This window comes from Astyanax mexicanus, chromosome 8 (assembly GCF_023375975.1).
Source record: "Astyanax mexicanus isolate ESR-SI-001 chromosome 8, AstMex3_surface, whole genome shotgun sequence".
Lineage (NCBI taxonomy): Eukaryota > Metazoa > Chordata > Actinopteri > Characiformes > Acestrorhamphidae > Astyanax > Astyanax mexicanus.
Window position 1 is genome coordinate 398950 of NC_064415.1, and position 20984 is coordinate 419933.

Consider the following 20984-nt stretch of genomic DNA (forward strand, 5'->3'; position numbering starts at 1 on the left):
AAATTATGATTATGGAGCTACTTCAGATATCATTATTGTGAATAAACTTTCTTAACTACTTACTTCTGCTTAAATCTGAAGATGCTTTATTTCCTGCACATGATATTATTTATAAAAACAATGTTTTTAATAAATAAACTATGAATCACCCAAAGTGAAGGCAAAGAACTGATGAATTTACAAAAAAAACAAACATTCACTACTCGTTTTAACTCGTATAACTCGTGTTGTGACACACAGAACTCTGAAATGTGGCCCAACAGCTTTTTCTTGTTCGGACAAATCAAACTGTTTCAGCGTTAAAGCTGAAGCTGCTCTGCCTGTGTTCAGTGTGTTGAGTAATCGAGTGATCTACAGTTCTGATATGAGGATTCAGAGGAGGATCTCTCTCTCTCTCTCTGGGAGGGTCTGAAGCTCCACAAGTAAACACTGACTGACCGTCCTGATGAAGATGGACATGGAGGTTCTTACTGAATAGCGAGGAAAGGTAACAGTGCTTCCAGTTCTTCTAGTTCTCTCAGTTTAGATCGCAGAGTTTGGAATTATAATCCTGATTATGGGGCAAGTTTTAAACCTAAATGAATGTTTATTTGGGTAGAAGATTGTTCAGATCTGGACGTAACTTTGTGTATATACAGGAAAATTGGGTCGTCCTATAAAACAGCTGAGTCACTGTCCAGATACGTATGGATCAGATGTTACACTGTTTAGAGTTTAATCTAATTCCGTGCACGGATTCACAAAAAAAGAAATGGATGAAATGGGATCCATGTGCTCTGGACCAAAAACAAAAAGTACTATCCAGTCTGTTTTCAGCAAATGTCAGATGGTCAGGCTCTGTCCAAGTATGGAGGTGTTAGGTGTCACTAACTTCTGTAAGGCAGTATTAAAGAACTAATATGTAACTTATTTTCAGTAGTAAATGATAAAATTATCAGGATGTATCATCAGATATTAATGAAACATGCTGAATAAAAAAAACGGCAGCTTATGTCAGCAGGGCTTCAGCCAGTACATTCCTATTTTAAGTGTGCAGTCCGTCATAGTATCAGTATCTGTGTTTGTTTTGGCCTCTGACTCCGCCTCCTACTCATTCCCCAACACTAACTCCACCTCCAGGGTTACCAGTACACAACAGCAAAGGAGGAACGTAAGTAATTTTATATCAACATTCACTTTTATTTATGTTCAGACTAACTAACATTTAATACATAATGTATACATTTTAGTACTTAACACTTTATTTTCATCTAGATGTATCAAATGTTGCATTAATGAACCTTCCTCCTTCCATTAGTGTGTCCATAAAGATTGACCATTCAATCATGGAACCTCCTGGATTCAGTAGTAGTGAAGGACAGTCAAGTTGTGTCTCAATGAAGAGTGACCGGTCCCTTCCAGAACCTCCTGGATTCAGTAGTGGTAAAGGACAGTCAAGTTGTGTCTCAATGAAGAGTGACCGGTCCCTTCCAGAACCTCCTGGATTCAGTAGTGGTAAAGGACAGTCAAGTTGTGTCTCAATGAAGAGTGACCGGTCCCTTCCAGAACCTCCTGGATTCAGTAGTAAAGGAGGATCAAGTTGTGGCTCAATGAAGAGTGACCGGTCCCTTCCAGAACCTCCTGGATTCAGTAGTAAAGGAGAATTCTGCTGTGTGTCCATAAAGAGGGAAAGAAAACTTTCTGATCTAGAGTGAGTTACTGCTTCTGATTTTCACAGTATACATCCCTAAATTTAAATCGATCTGTCTGTCTGTCTGTCTGTCTGTCTACCCACCCACCCACCCACCCATCCCATCTTGGTGTAGCGTTGAATTTTTACTGATACCATTGCTTTCAACTGAGGGTTGGGTAGTAACAGATTCCATGTAACAGCATTACATAATCAACATACATAAATTCAGTAACTGTGACCTCCTGAGTCAAAAATTATCCTGTTATGTCATCAGGGACACAACTCATATGATTGGTTAGGTTGGGTGATGTGATCAGTGTATCCTCCAAAGCTGAAACGAAACTGTCATGCTGTCATTTACTACACTCAATTAAAGTCATATTGAGACCAACGAAAACAGTAGTAGATAATATTCACCTTTAGATTTAGACAGAGATTTAAAAAAACTAATGCTAATGTTTTGTCACCTCAACTTTTTAGGTTTACGTTAGTAGGTGCTCGTTTTCTGCTTGAATACAGTAAACTTCAGGAAGGCTTAAGTAAATGAGAGTCAGAATCTATGCTATAATTTGTGCACATTCTGTGTAGTATGGACCTGTGCATCTGCTCTGTATTGTATTTGCTGAAGGGTAAATCCAATCCAGGTCCACCACACCTAAAACTGACATAGGACACATTCAAAATTGAGGTTCAGTGCAAGACAAAACAGGAACACCCACTTAGCAATTAGCTTAAGACTGTAGACCGTCTTGAGTATTTAATGCATTGTATTTGTAGTGGATTAACCAGAGGATTTCTTCATTGCTTGGACACAAACACACACTACCCCCCATCTTATGGTCTAAAAGGAATGTTCTAACTTCACAATCACCCCACAGAACACTCTAGAAACCTTGGAATAATCTTTTTTCAAACAACCTTAAATTTCAAAATGACATTTCCTGACTATTTCTTCACTCAACCTTGTTCAAGAGCCCTAAATGCGAGTTTAGGGTAAAATTCTGTTTACATTCCTCCAAGTCATAAACCTCGGAGTTAATGTAAACATTGGGAACATTTGCAACACCATCACTAGGACGGGACTGCGGACTTAAGAGAGTGTCAAAACTTAATTAATTCCTTGGAAATTGTTAATTCACCAAATATTATACCAATTTAGGGGTTTGTGCCTAGTTATTTCTGCAATCACTTAGAAATAAGATTAATGGAATTAAGAGAAATGTTCTAAGCTTGGAAATTCCATTGACCGTTTGTAAGTGTGTCTCTCTCTCTGTTCACCAACCTCCCCCACCGTCGTAAATTCAGACAGGCAAGGACCAAGCCTTATCTAAACATAGCAGACAGAAGAGGAATTTCTCACTAAGAAGATTTTGCTTAAAATACATATAAATTGACTATATAAAAAAAGGTGTTTTATAGAATGCTTACTAAATAATGGTATATGTGTCTGGTATATGGTATATGTGTTTGTATTTGTCCTGATAAAATTTTCCTACACATTCAAGTCTGAATCAACAAGGTTTAACTAGCATTTGATAATTTAGCTTTATTTGGTTATCAGTGGTTTAACCAGGTATTATCTTGTAAGTGATTTAATTGGGTTTAAATAATAACATGACTCTTGATCTCTTTCCATCTTTCCATCCATTGATGTATTTCTAAGATTATCTTGAGTATTACAAAACTGTTTGTGGGCAAAATATATATATATTACATTTATTGTGATTCAATTGTAAGATTGTTGTTTCCTGAATTTATCCTCACAGACTGATATGCTGAAAAATGTATTTTGATCCACTGTTTAATTGAGTTTTCTTTTGGTTTGATCTATTAGAAAAATTCTGAAGCATGCTGACCATGTGAGCGAGAGGGGGTTTTATGGCCCTTTGTGAATCCCCACCAAAGTTTGAAATTGCTCCTAGACCAATCAAAACACAGACACTTGGGCCACAGAGCCAATCGTAGCTCAAAGGCCAAACAGGCCCCAGAGACTAATAGTTAGACACAGCCAGTTTCAGTTCAGAGTTTTCCAGCAGAGTTTAGTTCAGTTCAGTTGGAGGAGTTTGCAGTTCAGTTGGAGAAGATGAGTTGAGGAAAACAGTTAGAGGAGAGAGGAGCCCAGAGATGGAGAAAGGATAGACTGTTAGTTTAGTCATCTTAAGTTAGTTTTCTTAGGCTAGTGCATTTAATCTTCAAGTATATGAATATTAGCTATCCTAGTTTAAATAACTAGGCTATTTTATGATCTACGGAGTTCTCCTGTTTGCCAAGATAGTTAATATAGTTCAGTAAACCAACTAGACCAACCGACGGATCACCGAGAGGGTACGCCAGCCGATCCAGCTCCAGGGAAGGCCTTCCCTGTGCAGAGACTAGAAGCGGGTGTCGTCCAGGTGCGCCGCCGGCCCACAGAGCACCATCTTTACCCTGCGGATGGGTCCACACCGGACCTTCTAGGGGTGCAGGATGTCAGCCGAACAAGAGGTTTAAACAGCGGACCGAACCGATGGGGACCCCCTTTGTAGACGTCTCAGAGTAAGGCAGTTTGGGTATTTCTCTCAGTAATTGGTGTTTTGGTTGGTCAAGTCTAGTTTGGTTATTGTTCTTAACTCTCTTCTTAGTATAGATTAATTTTTAGTTATTTGGCGAAAGGGATGATCTTTGTAGGCCGTAAAATATCTTACTTATCTACTTATTTTAGTGTTCTCATTTGATTAGTTTGACCTCATTACATTTAGACCCTTATTTAGAAATATTCACTTCATAGTTCTATTAATCTCTATTCCTTTCATATCAGCATTATAACGTGTTTGTTCTTTTATTTCTCATTTATTATTCTACACTATGATTTGATATATAATGGCTACATTATGACTTTTTAATGAATTATTTACTCATATCTGTGTGATTTAATAAATACTTTTATTTTACAAAACCTGTCATTTCAGTGTGTTTTTCTGGATAACTTGGTTATGAAAATTTCTGTCACCTGTAGAAACCACACCCTGAGATGTCTTGTGTTATTAATTAATTTGATTAATTAATTAATTAATTAATTAATCTAATTAAATTAGTTTAATAACTGGCGCCCAATTAAAAATATTTCAACATCTCAATTAGCACCAGGTATTAAAACCACTGAGCCCGCTACATAATTGGCGCCCAACGTGGGGCAGGATTATATTCTTATTGGTTCTCCGCCGCGAGACCAGAATATATACACATTTCATAACCAGTTCCAGAAAATAGCGCTGTAAGTTGCAGAATAAAGTGTATTTTGTTGTTATTATTAAATGCGTTAGCTGCTGGCTAGCTGGCCTAGCTGGAGTTAACTGCATAAACCCAGCGTGTTAGAAACACACGCACATGTTCTACACGTGTTTTTGTTTACAATTCAGGACTGGCCAGTCCCCCGCTGTGTGTGTGCGTGTACAGTTGTGTGTGTGGTACGTGAGCGCTCTTGAAAACATTACGCTTATTTGTAAAATAAGCTTGGTTGACACACCGCCGTGTGTGGGTAACCTTAAACCCGGGTGTATATACGTGTATATACGTGTGTACTTACATAAAGTTCGAACTGTTTCCGGTAAAATAGACATATTTTGCCAGTGTTGATCTGATAAGGCCTTCGCGCAGCTGTGAGTCGAGGATTTCCGGCTCACTGACTCCGCGCTCCAGTTAAAACTGCCGGTTTTTGCGCGAAATCCGTAAAATCCTGCAGTACTGGACACTTCCACGTGCGTAAAAGAGTAGCTAACTTTTACGTAACACCACCCTGAGTGGCAGGAAGTTTATTGTGTGCGTGATTAAACTAACCACGCCAGGATGTAAATCCTCTTTGCTCATCTTGTGAAGTCAGTGTGTTGCTGCTGTGTTAAACTTTAGGACAGCCGAGTCCTTCTCCTCTGCTATTCACAGTCGACTGAGTCAGTCAAATCTGCTGACCAGGTCCCAGACCCAAGGGGCGGTCCTTAACGTGGCATCATCAGTGGGCGTGACCACTCCCACCAGTCGGCCTCTGCCACCATCTGGTGGACAGCTTGACTATTTACACTCAAACTCAAAGGGTGTTTTACTACCCCTCACCACTAGGGGGGGGTACACTGCCACATCGCCATCTGGTGTTTGATTTGGGTAACTGCATACAGTGCAGAAAGGTGCATTTCATTTGTTTGACCACCAGAGGGAGCCACTTAGCCACATAGCTGTGTCGCCACCTGGTGTTGTACTTGTGTAATTGCTATCATCCTGTAGAGTGCATTTAGAGTTTCTGTCGCCAGAGGGTGCCAATTTCAAACAAACTCTTTGTTAAGTTAATAAAGGGAATTTGCATTGTGGTTGAGTTAAATGGTTTGTAAATAAGTAAACAGATAACTGCATTCATTTAATCGGTTTATATTAAATAGTTAAATTTAAGTTTCAGGTCTGCTCTCTCAAACATTACTCTTTATGTTACATTGAACCAAGCTAAATAGCTATCTCCATTGAGTAACTAATCACAACATAAATAATTAACTGGTCATTTTAATCAAATTTGATTAAGTAAAGTTAATTAAATTTTTGTTAATTAATTATTTTCAATTTAATTCACCCATCTTCAAATAAATTAAGATTAATTATTGATCGATTAAGATCAATTATTAACAACTGATTGAAATTAATTAATTAATTAATTTAAAAAAAAAAAAAAAAAAAAGTATCCAGTTATCAGTTACTCAACCATATACCCAGCATACCTGTGCTTAATACATAGTTAAATTTCTCCCATCCTGTACATAGTTAATACCTATACCCATATTTAGACATACTGCGTATAGTGGCCTACAGTTATTAAACTGTTCACTAGCACCACTGACAACAAATCTAACTATCCTTTTAAAGTTAATCTGCTAATTGTAACCTTAGGTCACTCCCTTTTAACAGATTTTCTTCTTAGAAAGGCAAAATGCTAATTGACTCGAACATAAAATAAACTTGTTTGTCATCAAAATTGTTTGATTCCACGTGCCTTACGTAAATCAAAATGTGTGCCACCGAAAAAGCTCTTTTAGAGCTTACAGCTGGTTTACCCCCAGGACTTACCGTCCCAGTCCAACAAATGGACAGTGGGGGTCTCCATGCACTAATTGCCAAAAGCCTCAATGAGTGTGTATCTAAAATCCTTGAGGGCAAGCAACAAGTGGATCCGATTTCCCTAATACTGTGGAAACAACTGCTGTTGTCACAGGATCAACTTGCTGCTTCCTCCAAAACCATTCAAAATCTCCAAGCAGAGATTGTGATTTTAAATGATAGAGTTGCAGACCTAGAGAACAAAACTGTACAGTCTGAAATGAACCAAAGAGACCTCAAAACCGAAGTGCAGCTGCTTCAAAAGGAAGCCAACATAGCTACCCAACTTGCAGCTCAGTCACAGGAAAAACTAAAACATGCTATTGCAAAACAGGTTGAGCTACAAACTGAATTAGCACATGCTAACAATGCAGTCAAATTAACTCGAGACCAAACAGAGTTAACATTTGAGCTGATGATGGAGGGAGACTCCCCCATCAATCCAGCTGGTAAATCAGGAACCCCTGGGGTTCCGGATCCTAACCAACAACCATCCACAAATACATTCCCTCTAGTCTCCCTTAAAGGTGCTGAAGCGCCAGTAGAACCAAGGTTCACTCAGTGTTCCCAGCCATATGGGACCTCTGTGCAACCTCAAGCACCCTCTGATAGAGATTTGGACAAAATTGCGCGTAACATCCCACGCTTTGAACCAGAACCGGACGGTTCTAATGATGTCCACCAGTATCTTCGCGACATTGACTTCTTCTTACGCCGTTTCCCCAAGGCCACGGTAAATGATAAAATCTACCTCATTAAGGTGTCCTCTAGTCGGGAAGTTGGACGTTTCATTGAGCGCCAACCACCCCAGGTTAAGAGAGATTATCCTGCTCTTTGCAAGGCTTTGGAGGATGAGTTCTCCAACCACCTTGCTCAAACCGGCCTTGCTGCAGCTCTTGCAATAAAGCAGAGTCGCCAGGAAACACCCCTACAGTACTATCACCGCCTCAGGCACGCTTATTTCGGCTATAGAAATGAGCCTGGAATGGAGGAAGAGGAAGTTTTCAAAACATTGTTCGTGAGAAACCTCCATCCCTCCACCAGTCACTTTTTTGGAGTCGCAGCCTGCCCCCGTACGCTAACAAGCCGGCAGCTGCGTGATTTGGCTCTCAGAGGATTTGCTAAGTTCCAACAAAACATTAAAAAAAAATCAGAGTCAAATGACGTCCTGATAATTAATGAGCAGTCCTCCCACGTCAAGCAAAAAGGGGCACACAAGGCTCCAATGCCACCTAAGACCCAGTTAAACCACAAAAACCAGAGAGTGTTCCACTCTTGGCGTCGCTCGTCCCTACATTGGGCCAAGCAAAGTGACCAAAAGCCCTCCTATCGAAGGAAAGGTAGGATAAAACGCAGTTGGAATGGCAAACACTCACAGCACCATGCTCGAGCACAGAGCTCCAGCAAACTTCAATCTCCGCTCAGGAGAAAGAGCCCAAAGCACCACAAACGTTGGTGTCCACCTAAAGGGCACAAGCATGAGACATATCCAACTAACCTGAGCACTAAAGACGGCAGTCTGCTCAGACAATTTCGTGACGAAATACGCAAGCAGGACAATGCTGAATCTGAATTCTTGCCAATTGTCCATGCTCCAGATCAACCTGCTTGGGGGGGTGCGAAATCCATCCACCCCAATGCAGCCTTGGTTGTACAGCCAGACGCTGAAAACAACCACACTGAGGAAGCTTCTTCCCTCAGCCTGGAGGATCCACCACCTAAACAATTCTTGGGTTTCTTAACCGAGAAAGGTTCAACACCAAAATTCTATCTAGCCACCAGGCTGGAAGATGTGTTCGGGTATGAAGCTCTTTTGGACACAGGGTCAGACATTTCTTTGATGTCAAATTCACTTTTTGACCAGGTGAGGGCGACAGCCCGCCGAAACAACAAAGAGATACCTCTGAAAAAGTGTGCTCTTCACCTTCAACCATATTCGCACACTGGTATCACTCTGCATTCAGCAGCCCTGGTGCACGTTGCCATCGGTCCAATGAGCCTCACCCATCCAATTCACATTTCTCCATTGGAGAACGTCCCATTGCTCTTTGGCAAAGTTGACCGGTTCAAACCATTGATTGACTTTCAGCATCGTAGAATCTGGGCACAGGTTTGCGAACCCCTGCCCTGTCCTAAGGCACAGGATAGAGTTCAATGCTATCATGTTGCTAGCAACATTGAGCCACACAAGCTCATTGAACCTTCGGATTCCACGGGAATCAATGAGAAGCTCACTGTCAGGGTTCTGAAACCACCATCCTCAGAATCCCCTACCATGATTCTAAAACAAAACACCTGTTCATGGGCATTGACTCCCTCTACGGCTGTAGATGAGTACAACCCAAAAGCTGGAAAGTCATTCACTCTTAACACAACGGTCAACGGTGAAATCTTTGTTCCATGGGCTGACAAGTCAGCTGTTCACAGACCACCTGCAGGTTCCTTGCCACGGACTAACTGTGATCCTCTGTTCGTGCACCAAAAGGATTGTTCTCTTCTTGTTCCTGCACCAGTGGTTCCAGACAAACACAGTCCCTTGGATTCTTATGAACGTAAAAACATTCCCACCATCTACACAGATGGATGTGCTTTTCGGAATGCTCAAATCAAATGGAAAGTTAACATGACAATTGGTGCATGTGACAACACTTCTTTCAGAACACTGGCATTTCACCTTGATCCACTTGCCACTTACTGTGCGTCTTTCAGGATGCTCAAGGGCCTGTTTGTTTATGCCCCAGATACACACGCTTCATCTTCATTCGTGGTGCCTCAGCGCCATGGGGGGGAGAGCCTGGCCCAGGCCCTCGATCACCCATGGGTGGACCACAAAATGATGGGGGAAACACACCAAGCATTCCCACAATTGACATATCTGCCACTTGTTGGAAAAAGGCTAGTGTGTTTTCAGCCCCAATCTTCAGAAGATCTGTGTGGTATATGGCCAATTCCACAAATGGATTGGGTCGAAAGGAACAAACATCTCATCACTGTGGCAGGTGCATTTGCCAGATGGAGGGGACGTCCCCCAGACCCTATTGAAATGGCTCAGGCCACAACTCTTTCGCTGATCCACACTTTCTCAGGTGTTGGTATATCTCATCGTTCTAGCGGTGAACTGCGGAAACACCCAAAACTGGGAAAAAGCACGCTTGGATACCAACCATTGTGCTACACTGCTGACAAGCTACTGGTGAGGTCCCAGCACAGCACTGGCAAAACAATTCGCGAGCTCAGGTCTCATTGGTTTGGTCCTCATGCAGAGGCAGACAATCTGCCTCGCATCTGGAACCAGATCCCGCATCGTCAGTGTTTTATTAAACCGATTCTCAAACAAGTTCACTGTAACCCAATTAAACTATGCAAAAGCCCCATGGGACAAGTCGGGACCAATAATGCCCTAGGTTGGGCTAAATACCTAGACACACTGAGTGTTCATTGTCCACCATATTCTGACCTGACGCAATTGTTAAATTGAGAACGTACCACACATTCATTGTCTGGAACTCACCTATCCGAGTAGCATAACCCACAACAAATTGGATATTTTGTTAAACCTAGTGTTTGAATCACCATTTCAAACCATTAGCATAGCAGTAGAATAAATACGTGGAGAAGGGGGGGTGCCAATTTTTTTTTTTCTTCTTCTTTTCTCTCTTCAGGTGACCAAAACATATTTTGTTTCCCTTCTGACTACGTTTGCTCCGCTATATTGTTCTCAATTGTTGACTAAGTAGTGGCTAATTATTGAAGCATACCTTATGGGTAGGTTGTCTTGATAAAGTTATAAAGGAACAAATAGCTAGCAAACTATTTGTGACCCTTTCATATGCTTGTTGCCACACTATCACATTAAATTAACTATTCTATTCAGAACCAAAAGCCAATAGCTACAACAAAAAAACTGATCATCAGAGAAATCTATTAGACCAAAAACTCTGTCAGCTACCTTGTAGTAGATTGTCTTAAGAAAGCATGACCAACAGGACACCAATTGCATGAAAGATGTACCCTAACATGCTCTGTCTACAGAAATCCACGTTGACATCGACCGATGACCCAACGTCCAGTGGCCCATCGATCGATGGGGGGGGAATGTAGTGGATTAACCAGAGGATTTCTTCATTGCTTGGACACAAACACACACTACCCCCCATCTTATGGTCTAAAAGGAATGTTCTAACTTCACAATCACCCCACAGAACACTCTAGAAACCTTGGAATAATCTTTTTTCAAACAACCTTAAATTTCAAAATGACATTTCCTGACTATTTCTTCACTCAACCTTGTTCAAGAGCCCTAAATGCGAGTTTAGGGTAAAATTCTGTTTACATTCCTCCAAGTCATAAACCTCGGAGTTAATGTAAACATTGGGAACATTTGCAACACCATCACTAGGACGGGACTGCGGACTTAAGAGAGTGTCAAAACTTAATTAATTCCTTGGAAATTGTTAATTCACCAAATATTATACCAATTTAGGGGTTTGTGCCTAGTTATTTCTGCAATCACTTAGAAATAAGATTAATGGAATTAAGAGAAATGTTCTAAGCTTGGAAATTCCATTGACCGTTTGTAAGTGTGTCTCTCTCTCTGTTCACCAACCTCCCCCACCGTCGTAAATTCAGACAGGCAAGGACCAAGCCTTATCTAAACATAGCAGACAGAAGAGGAATTTCTCACTAAGAAGATTTTGCTTAAAATACATATAAATTGACTATATAAAAAAAGGTGTTTTATAGAATGCTTACTAAATAATGGTATATGTGTCTGGTATATGGTATATGTGTTTGTATTTGTCCTGATAAAATTTTCCTACACATTCAAGTCTGAATCAACAAGGTTTAACTAGCATTTGATAATTTAGCTTTATTTGGTTATCAGTGGTTTAACCAGGTATTATCTTGTAAGTGATTTAATTGGGTTTAAATAATAACATGACTCTTGATCTCTTTCCATCTTTCCATCCATTGATGTATTTCTAAGATTATCTTGAGTATTACAAAACTGTTTGTGGGCAAAATATATATATATTACATTTATTGTGATTCAATTGTAAGATTGTTGTTTCCTGAATTTATCCTCACAGACTGATATGCTGAAAAATGTATTTTGATCCACTGTTTAATTGAGTTTTCTTTTGGTTTGATCTATTAGAAAAATTCTGAAGCATGCTGACCATGTGAGCGAGAGGGGGTTTTATGGCCCTTTGTGAATCCCCACCAAAGTTTGAAATTGCTCCTAGACCAATCAAAACACAGACACTTGGGCCACAGAGCCAATCGTAGCTCAAAGGCCAAACAGGCCCCAGAGACTAATAGTTAGACACAGCCAGTTTCAGTTCAGAGTTTTCCAGCAGAGTTTAGTTCAGTTCAGTTGGAGGAGTTTGCAGTTCAGTTGGAGAAGATGAGTTGAGGAAAACAGTTAGAGGAGAGAGGAGCCCAGAGATGGAGAAAGGATAGACTGTTAGTTTAGTCATCTTAAGTTAGTTTTCTTAGGCTAGTGCATTTAATCTTCAAGTATATGAATATTAGCTATCCTAGTTTAAATAACTAGGCTATTTTATGATCTACGGAGTTCTCCTGTTTGCCAAGATAGTTAATATAGTTCAGTAAACCAACTAGACCAACCGACGGATCACCGAGAGGGTACGCCAGCCGATCCAGCTCCAGGGAAGGCCTTCCCTGTGCAGAGACTAGAAGCGGGTGTCGTCCAGGTGCGCCGCCGGCCCACAGAGCACCATCTTTACCCTGCGGATGGGTCCACACCGGACCTTCTAGGGGTGCAGGATGTCAGCCGAACAAGAGGTTTAAACAGCGGACCGAACCGATGGGGACCCCCTTTGTAGACGTCTCAGAGTAAGGCAGTTTGGGTATTTCTCTCAGTAATTGGTGTTTTGGTTGGTCAAGTCTAGTTTGGTTATTGTTCTTAACTCTCTTCTTAGTATAGATTAATTTTTAGTTATTTGGCGAAAGGGATGATCTTTGTAGGCCGTAAAATATCTTACTTATCTACTTATTTTAGTGTTCTCATTTGATTAGTTTGACCTCATTACATTTAGACCCTTATTTAGAAATATTCACTTCATAGTTCTATTAATCTCTATTCCTTTCATATCAGCATTATAACGTGTTTGTTCTTTTATTTCTCATTTATTATTCTACACTATGATTTGATATATAATGGCTACATTATGACTTTTTAATGAATTATTTACTCATATCTGTGTGATTTAATAAATACTTTTATTTTACAAAACCTGTCATTTCAGTGTGTTTTTCTGGATAACTTGGTTATGAAAATTTCTGTCACCTGTAGAAACCACACCCTGAGATGTCTTGTGTTATTAATTAATTTGATTAATTAATTAATTAATTAATTAATCTAATTAAATTAGTTTAATAACTGGCGCCCAATTAAAAATATTTCAACATCTCAATTAGCACCAGGTATTAAAACCACTGAGCCCGCTACATATTATTGTGTTATTAAATGTGGTTTCATTGTGTTTGATTCCTATTAGCCAGTGCTCTTCAGAAGCAGTTCTGCAACCACAAAACACAGATTTACTGGTAGAGGGAGATAGATATCTGCAGAAGACACAAAAGGACAGGCAAATGGTCGTGGAGAGGCACAAAACCAGCATGAAGAAAAAGTATGAGAGCTTATTTGAAGGAATTAAGACAAAAGAGAACAGAACCCTTCTGAACAGGATTTACACTCAGCTCTACATCATAGAGGGAGAGAGTGAAGGGGTGAATGAAGAACATGAGGTTTTAAAAATGGAGAAAACACAAAGGAAACACCTACAGGATACTCCAATCAACCTCCCCGATATCTTCAAACCTCTACAAGCTCTTGATGAAGAAACAAAAAAAGAGAACAGTGAAGCTGGGATGGCTGAAGGCCTCAAAGGTAATGAAAAGCCAAATGATAAAGAACCAAATGTGCCAGATCTCAGAACAGTGCTGACTAAAGGAATTGCTGGAATTGGAAAAACTGTCTCTGTGCAGAAGTTCGTTCTGGATTGGGCTGAAGGAACAGCCAATCAGGATGTAGATTTCATGTTTGTTCTTCCATTTCGGGAGCTGAGCTTGATTAAAGATAAACAATGCAGTCTTCATGAACTTCTCTGTGTCTTCTACCCTGAACTCAGAGATTTGGATCCAAAGATCTACAAAGAGCACAAAGCTGTGTTCATATTTGATGGACTGGATGAAAGCAGAATTACAATGAACTTTTCCATCTGTGAGAAAGTGGCAGACATAACCACAATATCATCAGTGGGTGTGTTGATGACCAACCTCATCAAAGGAGACCTGCTTGCCTCTGATCAAATCTGGTTGACCTCACGACCAGCAGCAGCCAATCAGATCCCTCCTCAGTACATCAACCGTGTGATGGAAATTCAGGGATTCAGTGATCCACAGAAGGAAGAGTACTTCAAAAAGAGGATCAGAGACCAAGTTCAAGTCCAGAAAATCATCTCCCACATTAAGAATGTGAGGAGCCTCCACATCATGTGTCATATTCCCGTCTTCTGCTGGATCTCAGCCACTGTTCTTCAACGATTTATCAAACAGCATCACACAGAAATCCCCAAAACTCTGACTGAAATGTACATCCACTTTCTGCTCACTCAGACCAACATGAAGAATGAGAAGTATGATGAGAAATGTGAGAGAGACCCAAAGAAACAGATGGAATCCAACAGATCCATGCTTCTGAAACTGGCTGAACTGGCATTTAAACAGCTGATGAATGGCAATGTGATGTTTTATGAGGAGGACCTGACAGAGATCAGCATTGATGTCACTGAGGCTGTGAATTGTGGGGTCTTTACCGAGATCTTTAGGGAGGAATGTGTGATTTACCAAAGAAAGGTCTACAGCTTTGTGCATCTGAGCTTTCAGGAGTTCCTGGCTGCTGTGTATGTGTTTCACTGCTACGAATGCAAGAACATGGAAGAACTGCAGATGTTTCTACATTGTGGTCATCATGATGACACAAGTCCATCTATGATACAAAAGTACAGGACTTTATCTAAGAAGGTTTCATTGGATGAGCTGCTAAAGGACGCAGTAGATAAAGCCCAAATGAGTCAGAATGGTCACCTGGATCTTTTCCTCCGATTCCTGCTGGGCATCTCAGTGAAATGCAATCAGAGACTCCTAAGGGGTCTACTGACCTGCAAACACACCAGCTCGAAGAAAGTGACGCGGCATATCAAAATTGTAATACAAAGCGATCACATTTCATCCGAGAGGTCCATCAATCTGTTTCTCTGTCTGTCAGAAATGCATGACCAGTCTCTCTCCAAAGAGATTGAAGAGTATCTAAAATCAAAAAAAGGAAAGAAGCTCTCTCCTGGACAGTGTTCAGTACTAACCTGTATGCTACTGATCTCAGAGGAGGTTCTGGAAGAGCTGGACCTGAAGAACTACAACACTTCAGTGCAGGGTTATAGGAGACTGATCCCAGCTGTGACTGTCTGCAGAAAAGCTCTGTAAGTAATATTTTTTATATATTATATATAAAAATATAATGTTGGAATGCTAATTACTCAATCAATCATCTTTTAGTTTATCCTGTGTATACAGTGCCTATTAAATGTTTGGGCACACCTCTTCTCATTTAATCTGTTTCTTTCTTTTTATGATTTTGTAAACTGGGCCTCTGGAGATAAATGTGAGATAGTTAACATTAATCTTTTACAGGCTAGTTGGCTGTGATATCTCAATGGACTCCTGCGGTACACTGGGTTTAGTTCTACAATCAGAAAACTGCTTGAAAGAGCTGGACCTCAGTAACAACGACCTGCAAGATTCAGGAGTGGAGCTGCTCTCTGCTGGACTGAAGAGTTCACACTGTAAACTGCAGATACTCAGGTGAACCTCAAAGTGTTATAAAGCTATTGAGCTAGGGGTGTTGTGGCTGGCAATGTTGAATACCTAAACATTTAAATGTGCTAAATGACTAATCATGTATCAGGGGAACTTAATTACACTACTAAACCTCTTAACTAAATTTTTGAGTACGGTGTTTAACAAAAAGATCTGTTTAAATATAAATAAATTATTATGTACAGACAGGTTGTACAGCTTTTGTTTTGTAGCAGATTAACTAATGCTTAATTGGTATATTGGAACATAACATCTTATGACTTGTAACTGTAAACTGATAGGAATGATTAAGATTCCAAAGAAATGGAACAACGTAACATCTAACTTGTATTATGATACAATGCTATATCCTAAATACTAAAAAGCCAAGTAGCTCCATCACTTAACATCAGTAATGCTGAATTGACAGAATCAGAAATAACATTTCAAATAAATATTGCTTTTACAATTGGATGAAATACAAATAAATAATCAAAAATTGTTCTAAAGAAATCAAGGCCATACATATTTTCATGGCCCAAAAAGCATTGAGACCATTGTACTTGTTGCAAACTTTTGTGTTGGGGATTTGATTATGCGTGGGTATAACTTAAGTGTATCAGTGTATATCATGAACCTATACCTAATCATTCTTTGCAAAAGGAGAGAATATTTGAGAGACTCTTAGTTCCTCTCAGCTGAATGTGTATGTTAATACAATTTGTCACATTTTCTCTTCTTTTCTCAGACTGTCTGGGTGTATGGTTACAGAGAAAGGCTGTTATTCTCTGGCTTCAGCCCTACATTTAAACCCTTTCCATCTGAGAGAACTGGATTTGGCCTATAATCACCCAGGAGAGTCTGGAATGAAGCTGATTACTGACCTGTTGAAGGACCCACACTATAAACTGGATACATTCAGGTGCACATTGAGGGTTTTTTGGTGCTGTAATATGTCTGAGCCTGGGGATTCTAGGAGTTTTTTGGCCCAGATTGATCAGCTCTTCTACTGCAGATTTCAGGGAGCCAAACTGACAGCATTCCTCAAACCATTTAATGTATAGTATAGTTTAGTATTTAGTGCTCTCAGATGCAACGGGAATCCAAAATTAATGTATGTACCAAATATACAGTATAAATATAAGAAACACATCAACCTTAGTGCAGAATCTGGTCCAGACTCTAGTCCACCTTCAGCCACTTGCCTAAAAATGGTCAAAAAAGAACAAAATGCAGCATTTTCAGTTTTGTTACTAAATTAATCTATCTTGACCAGTAAAAATATAACAACAGCTATCTTAAATGCTTTTGGAACCAAGAATTTATTTATGTCATAGAACCGTGAGCTAGGTACCAAAACAATTTTGGCATCTTATAAAGGAAATGTAAAAGATTGGTGCATCATTTAATAAACTTGTTGTACCTAGAGGATGGCCCTTATTTATAACATAGCTGAGCCCATACATTAGATATCTTTGCATGTGTTTGTTTTATCTGTAGGATGGAGCACGGAGGGGAGATCAGGATAAAGCCGGGACTGAGAAAATGTGAGTAAACACTAGAGCTGTAGGATATGGCTTTAAAATAATATTACGGTAAAACTGCTTTTGTAAAACTCACAGCCAATAAAAAATAGTCGTAGTAAGCTAGACCATTTACTTTAATTCTTCCTCATTAACATTTAGGAGAGAAGGTCTTGTTGTGATCAAATATATAATATTCATTATTTCCCCTAAACAAGATTATGTAAAGGAGTACTCTGGTGTAAAATGTACTTTTATTGTAGTAAAACATGATAAAAAGTTATTTTCTTTGATGAATAGCTCACCTCCGTTCTCCCACAGTGTTCAGAGATCCAGAATTTTTACAGCTTATACAACAAACACCCTTCAGACTGGGAGATACGGGGCATAATTTACCCTGATAAATCACTTTTTACACCGTTATCCAGCTCAAAGTAGCTCCACACCTCCTTACTAGAATCCGAGAGGAGAGTCCTGACATTTAAAACCAGGCATTAATAACTTAAAAAGTGCAGAAGAAGCTTAATAAACACCACAGCTTACATCCAGTAATGCTGGCTTTAGCTCCGAGCGCCACCATGACTGTACTGATAATATACATAGAAGTATATATACATAGACTCCGCATAGTGTAGCAGCCAGCACCAGGAGTAATTTTGAGCTGGATAATGGTGTAAAAAGTGATTTATCAGGGTAAATTATGCTCCGTATCTCCCAGTCTGAAGGGTGTTTGTTGGAGAAACTGTTACAATTTCTGGATCTCTGAACGCTGTGGGAGAACGGAGGTGTGCTATTCATTAAAGATAAGAACTTTTATCATGTTTTACTACAACAAAAGTACATTTTACACCAGAGTTCTCCTTTAATTAATGTTGTTTAGGGGAAATAATGAATATTATATATTTGATCGCAGCAAGTGATAATGTATCATGCTGTTTGGCTAGGAGTTTTACTTTAACTTAAAGTCAGTCATCTAGTCCACTTAATGTGCCTTTAAAACAAATAATTCACAACAAATAAGTCTAAGAAGAATGCAAATATTAGAAAATTAAGCTCTATTATCATGATTTTTTTCTTTTTTTTATCGTTTCATATGGCTCACCTCAAGTAAACACACATACGTAGAAAGTGTTGTCCTCTCTGATCTGTGTGTTTGTACAGATGTCTGTGATCTGCTTCTGGACCCGAACACAGCAAACTCCTGGCTTCTGCTGACTGAAGGGAACAGGAAGGTGATGCGTGTCTGGAAGGAACAATCGTATCCGGATCATCCAGAAAGATTTGATTACTATAAGCAGGTTCTGTGTACGAGTGGTCTGACTGGACGCTGTTACTGGGAGGCTGAGTGGGTCGGGACAGGGGCCGGTATAGCCGTAACGTACAGAGGGATCCCCAGGAAAGGAGACGATAACGACTGCATGTTTGGATGCACTAAACAGTCCTGGTGTCTCTACTGCCATAATGGTAAATACTCTCTCTGGCACAATTACAAAAGGACTTCTTTACCTGCACCACGTTTCACATCCCACAGTGTAGGGGTTTATCTGGACTGGGCAGGCGGCATACTGTCCTTCTACAGCATCTCACCAAAAACCCTGATGATGATCCATCTACACACCATCCACACCACGTTCACCGAGCCGCTCTACGCTGGGGTTCTGGTTATAGATAACTCTCCGGTGCAGTTAAATGCTTGGGATACAACAGGCTTCTAGGTCCTGGAAGAACACAGGATGAACTTCCAACTAGAATCTAGGAAAAATATTTCAAAGTCTTTTTTTTCTCAGTATGAAACTTACTGCATGCATTAATTACTGTAATCAACATATAATATGAAAATGGTTCATCTCACATATTTGCAACAGCCACCCCCTGTAAAATAAAACTAAAACAAAATTGCAATGTCATATTGTACTGCTGTGTTTTATATGTTGGTCTTAGTAGTGAGACATTAAAAAAAAAAGTTTGAACATGTATTTTTTTATTTTATGAAAAAGAGTGAATTATCCTAGTTGAAACATTACCTGTTACAGGTAAGGAACACCATTGTACTAAATATTGATAGAATAATTAGTTTCCCTCTCATTTTGAATTCAAGTTTCCAGTCCAACAGTAAAATCCCAATCTGAGGAAGATTTTCTCGCTTTACTTCATTTTACCTGATCTGGTAAAACCTTGCTGATCCAGATGAAAGTCAGCTGTGCCAATATCTAATATTAAGAAAATAATAATATATTATTAATATTATTACAGTAATTGAACAGAAGCATGTGTTACTATGAATGACCAGCTACAGAATAAAGCAGTTACACCTCTCAGATTATTAGATATTTAATTCAGATGGATAACCTGATTATTTGGAGGGCTGAATGTTTTGGTACAGTAGATCACATCCACAGCTCAGTATGAAAAATAGTATTTATTATTAGTGAATGACATTAAAGGAAAGATATACAATTAATGGAGAAACTAAAACATGAACCAAGAAATACAAACAAAATACCAAACCAAATATTTCATCCCTAATTAAACCAATCAAATCATCAGATTTAATGTATTCAGTGATATCTTTGGTAATTTTGCTCCTGTACGCCAACGTTTTTGCAGTTGAAAATAAAGAAAGCAAAAACTAGGAGTGGGCAAATGAAAAGAAATAATAAATAAATTAAAAAATATTTAAATGTCTAAAAGACCAAGCAAGCCAAGAAATAACAATTTACAGCATTTTCACTCTTAAAAATAAAAATAAAGATCATATAAACCGTTTTCAGAAGCATCTATATTTTAAGTCTCTAAAGGAAGGAAATTAAAGGAAGTAGGCGCATCATTATCAAAGTCTACTCTCTTAAATTTAAATAAAGATGAGTCAAAGGGTTACTTTTAAAAGAAGGAAGATGAATGAAAATTAATGACAGCTGATTCCAATAAAGTGGCATTCTTCATGGCATTACGTTTTAGAAGGACCTGTATTTTTAAGTGTCGTCAACATTCTTAAAGTCTACAATCAAGAGAGGCTTTTGTAAATAAATTTAAATACAGAATATTTACTTTAAAAAAGGTTTAAAAGCCAATTAAACAAGAGCTTAACCCTGCACACTGCACTGAACATTTTACAAATTGTATGTAATTTAGAACACTTTTCTTTTTTTCATATATTTATTTTTGTGTTTATGGATGGCTTGTGAACAAGAAAAGTCAATATTAAAATAAAAATAAATAAAAATGTTAAGCACAGGCTTCCAAACCAGTAGACATGATAAAGTTACTTATTTTAGTTAATTGGTTTTAATGTTTTAATTTTATATTATAAAATTCGAGTCTTCCTTTGTGTGCACTGCAGACAGAAAACACTTTCACACATAATTCAGTTCTAAAAGGGTTAAAGCAGCAAGTCTTTATAGTATTCCTGAGACAGGAGGGGACAAAAATATTCGAAATAAATCAAAATGCATCAAAGTAATGTAAATTTTTTGATACCATTCCTGCAAAGCCATATACAGTAGTTGGAGAATGAAAGTGAAACCCCTGGTTTTAGAGCACAATAATTGATTGTGGTGACGGACAGTTCTGGTGGAAACAGGAGAGTTGAGGTGAACATTGAATTCTGCGTGATTTGATCAGCCGTGGTTTTATGTTTTTTGGATACAATCCGGGTTAGCACCCGAACATCCCTTTCAGACAGCTTCCTCTTACAGCGTCCACAGTTAATCCTGTTGGATGTGGTTGGTGCTTCTTGGTGGTATGCTGACATTACCCTGGATACCGTGGCTCTTGATGCATCACAAAGACTTGCT

The 20984-nt window shown here is 39.2% G+C and overlaps 1 protein-coding gene across 3 annotated transcripts; it reads left to right on the top strand.

Annotated features, from left to right (window-relative positions):
• Window positions 1–133: 133 nt before the first annotated feature.
• Window positions 134–19353, top strand: LOC103021867 (NLR family CARD domain-containing protein 3). 3 transcript variants are annotated; one of them, XM_049482597.1, is made up of 9 exons: window positions 134–487; window positions 1120–1150; window positions 1298–1690; window positions 13309–15291; window positions 15503–15673; window positions 16416–16589; window positions 17168–17214; window positions 18352–18431; window positions 18466–18601. In XM_049482597.1, exons 3-9 carry the CDS (start codon window positions 1326–1328, stop codon window positions 18508–18510), a joined length of 2865 nt encoding a protein of 954 aa, XP_049338554.1. In that variant the 5' UTR covers window positions 134–487; window positions 1120–1150; window positions 1298–1325; the 3' UTR covers window positions 18511–18601. The 3 variants fall into 3 exon arrangements, with proteins under 3 accessions (XP_049338554.1, XP_049338552.1, XP_049338553.1); XM_049482595.1 differs by having other exon boundaries at window positions 135–487; window positions 18352–19353; XM_049482596.1 differs by having other exon boundaries at window positions 135–487; window positions 1311–1690; window positions 18352–19353.
• The last annotated feature ends 1631 nt before the right edge of the window (window positions 19354–20984 follow it).

Coding starts and splice junctions, on each gene's coding strand:
- LOC103021867 (XM_049482595.1), top strand. CDS start 1,326: ATGGAACCTCCTGGATTCAGTAGTAGTGAAGGACAGTCAAGTTGTGTC. Junction 15,292..15,502: donor ACTGTCTGCAGAAAAGCTCT/GTAAGTAATATT, acceptor AATCTTTTACAG/GCTAGTTGGCTGTGATATCT. Junction 15,674..16,415: donor TGTAAACTGCAGATACTCAG/GTGAACCTCAAA, acceptor TTCTTTTCTCAG/ACTGTCTGGGTGTATGGTTA.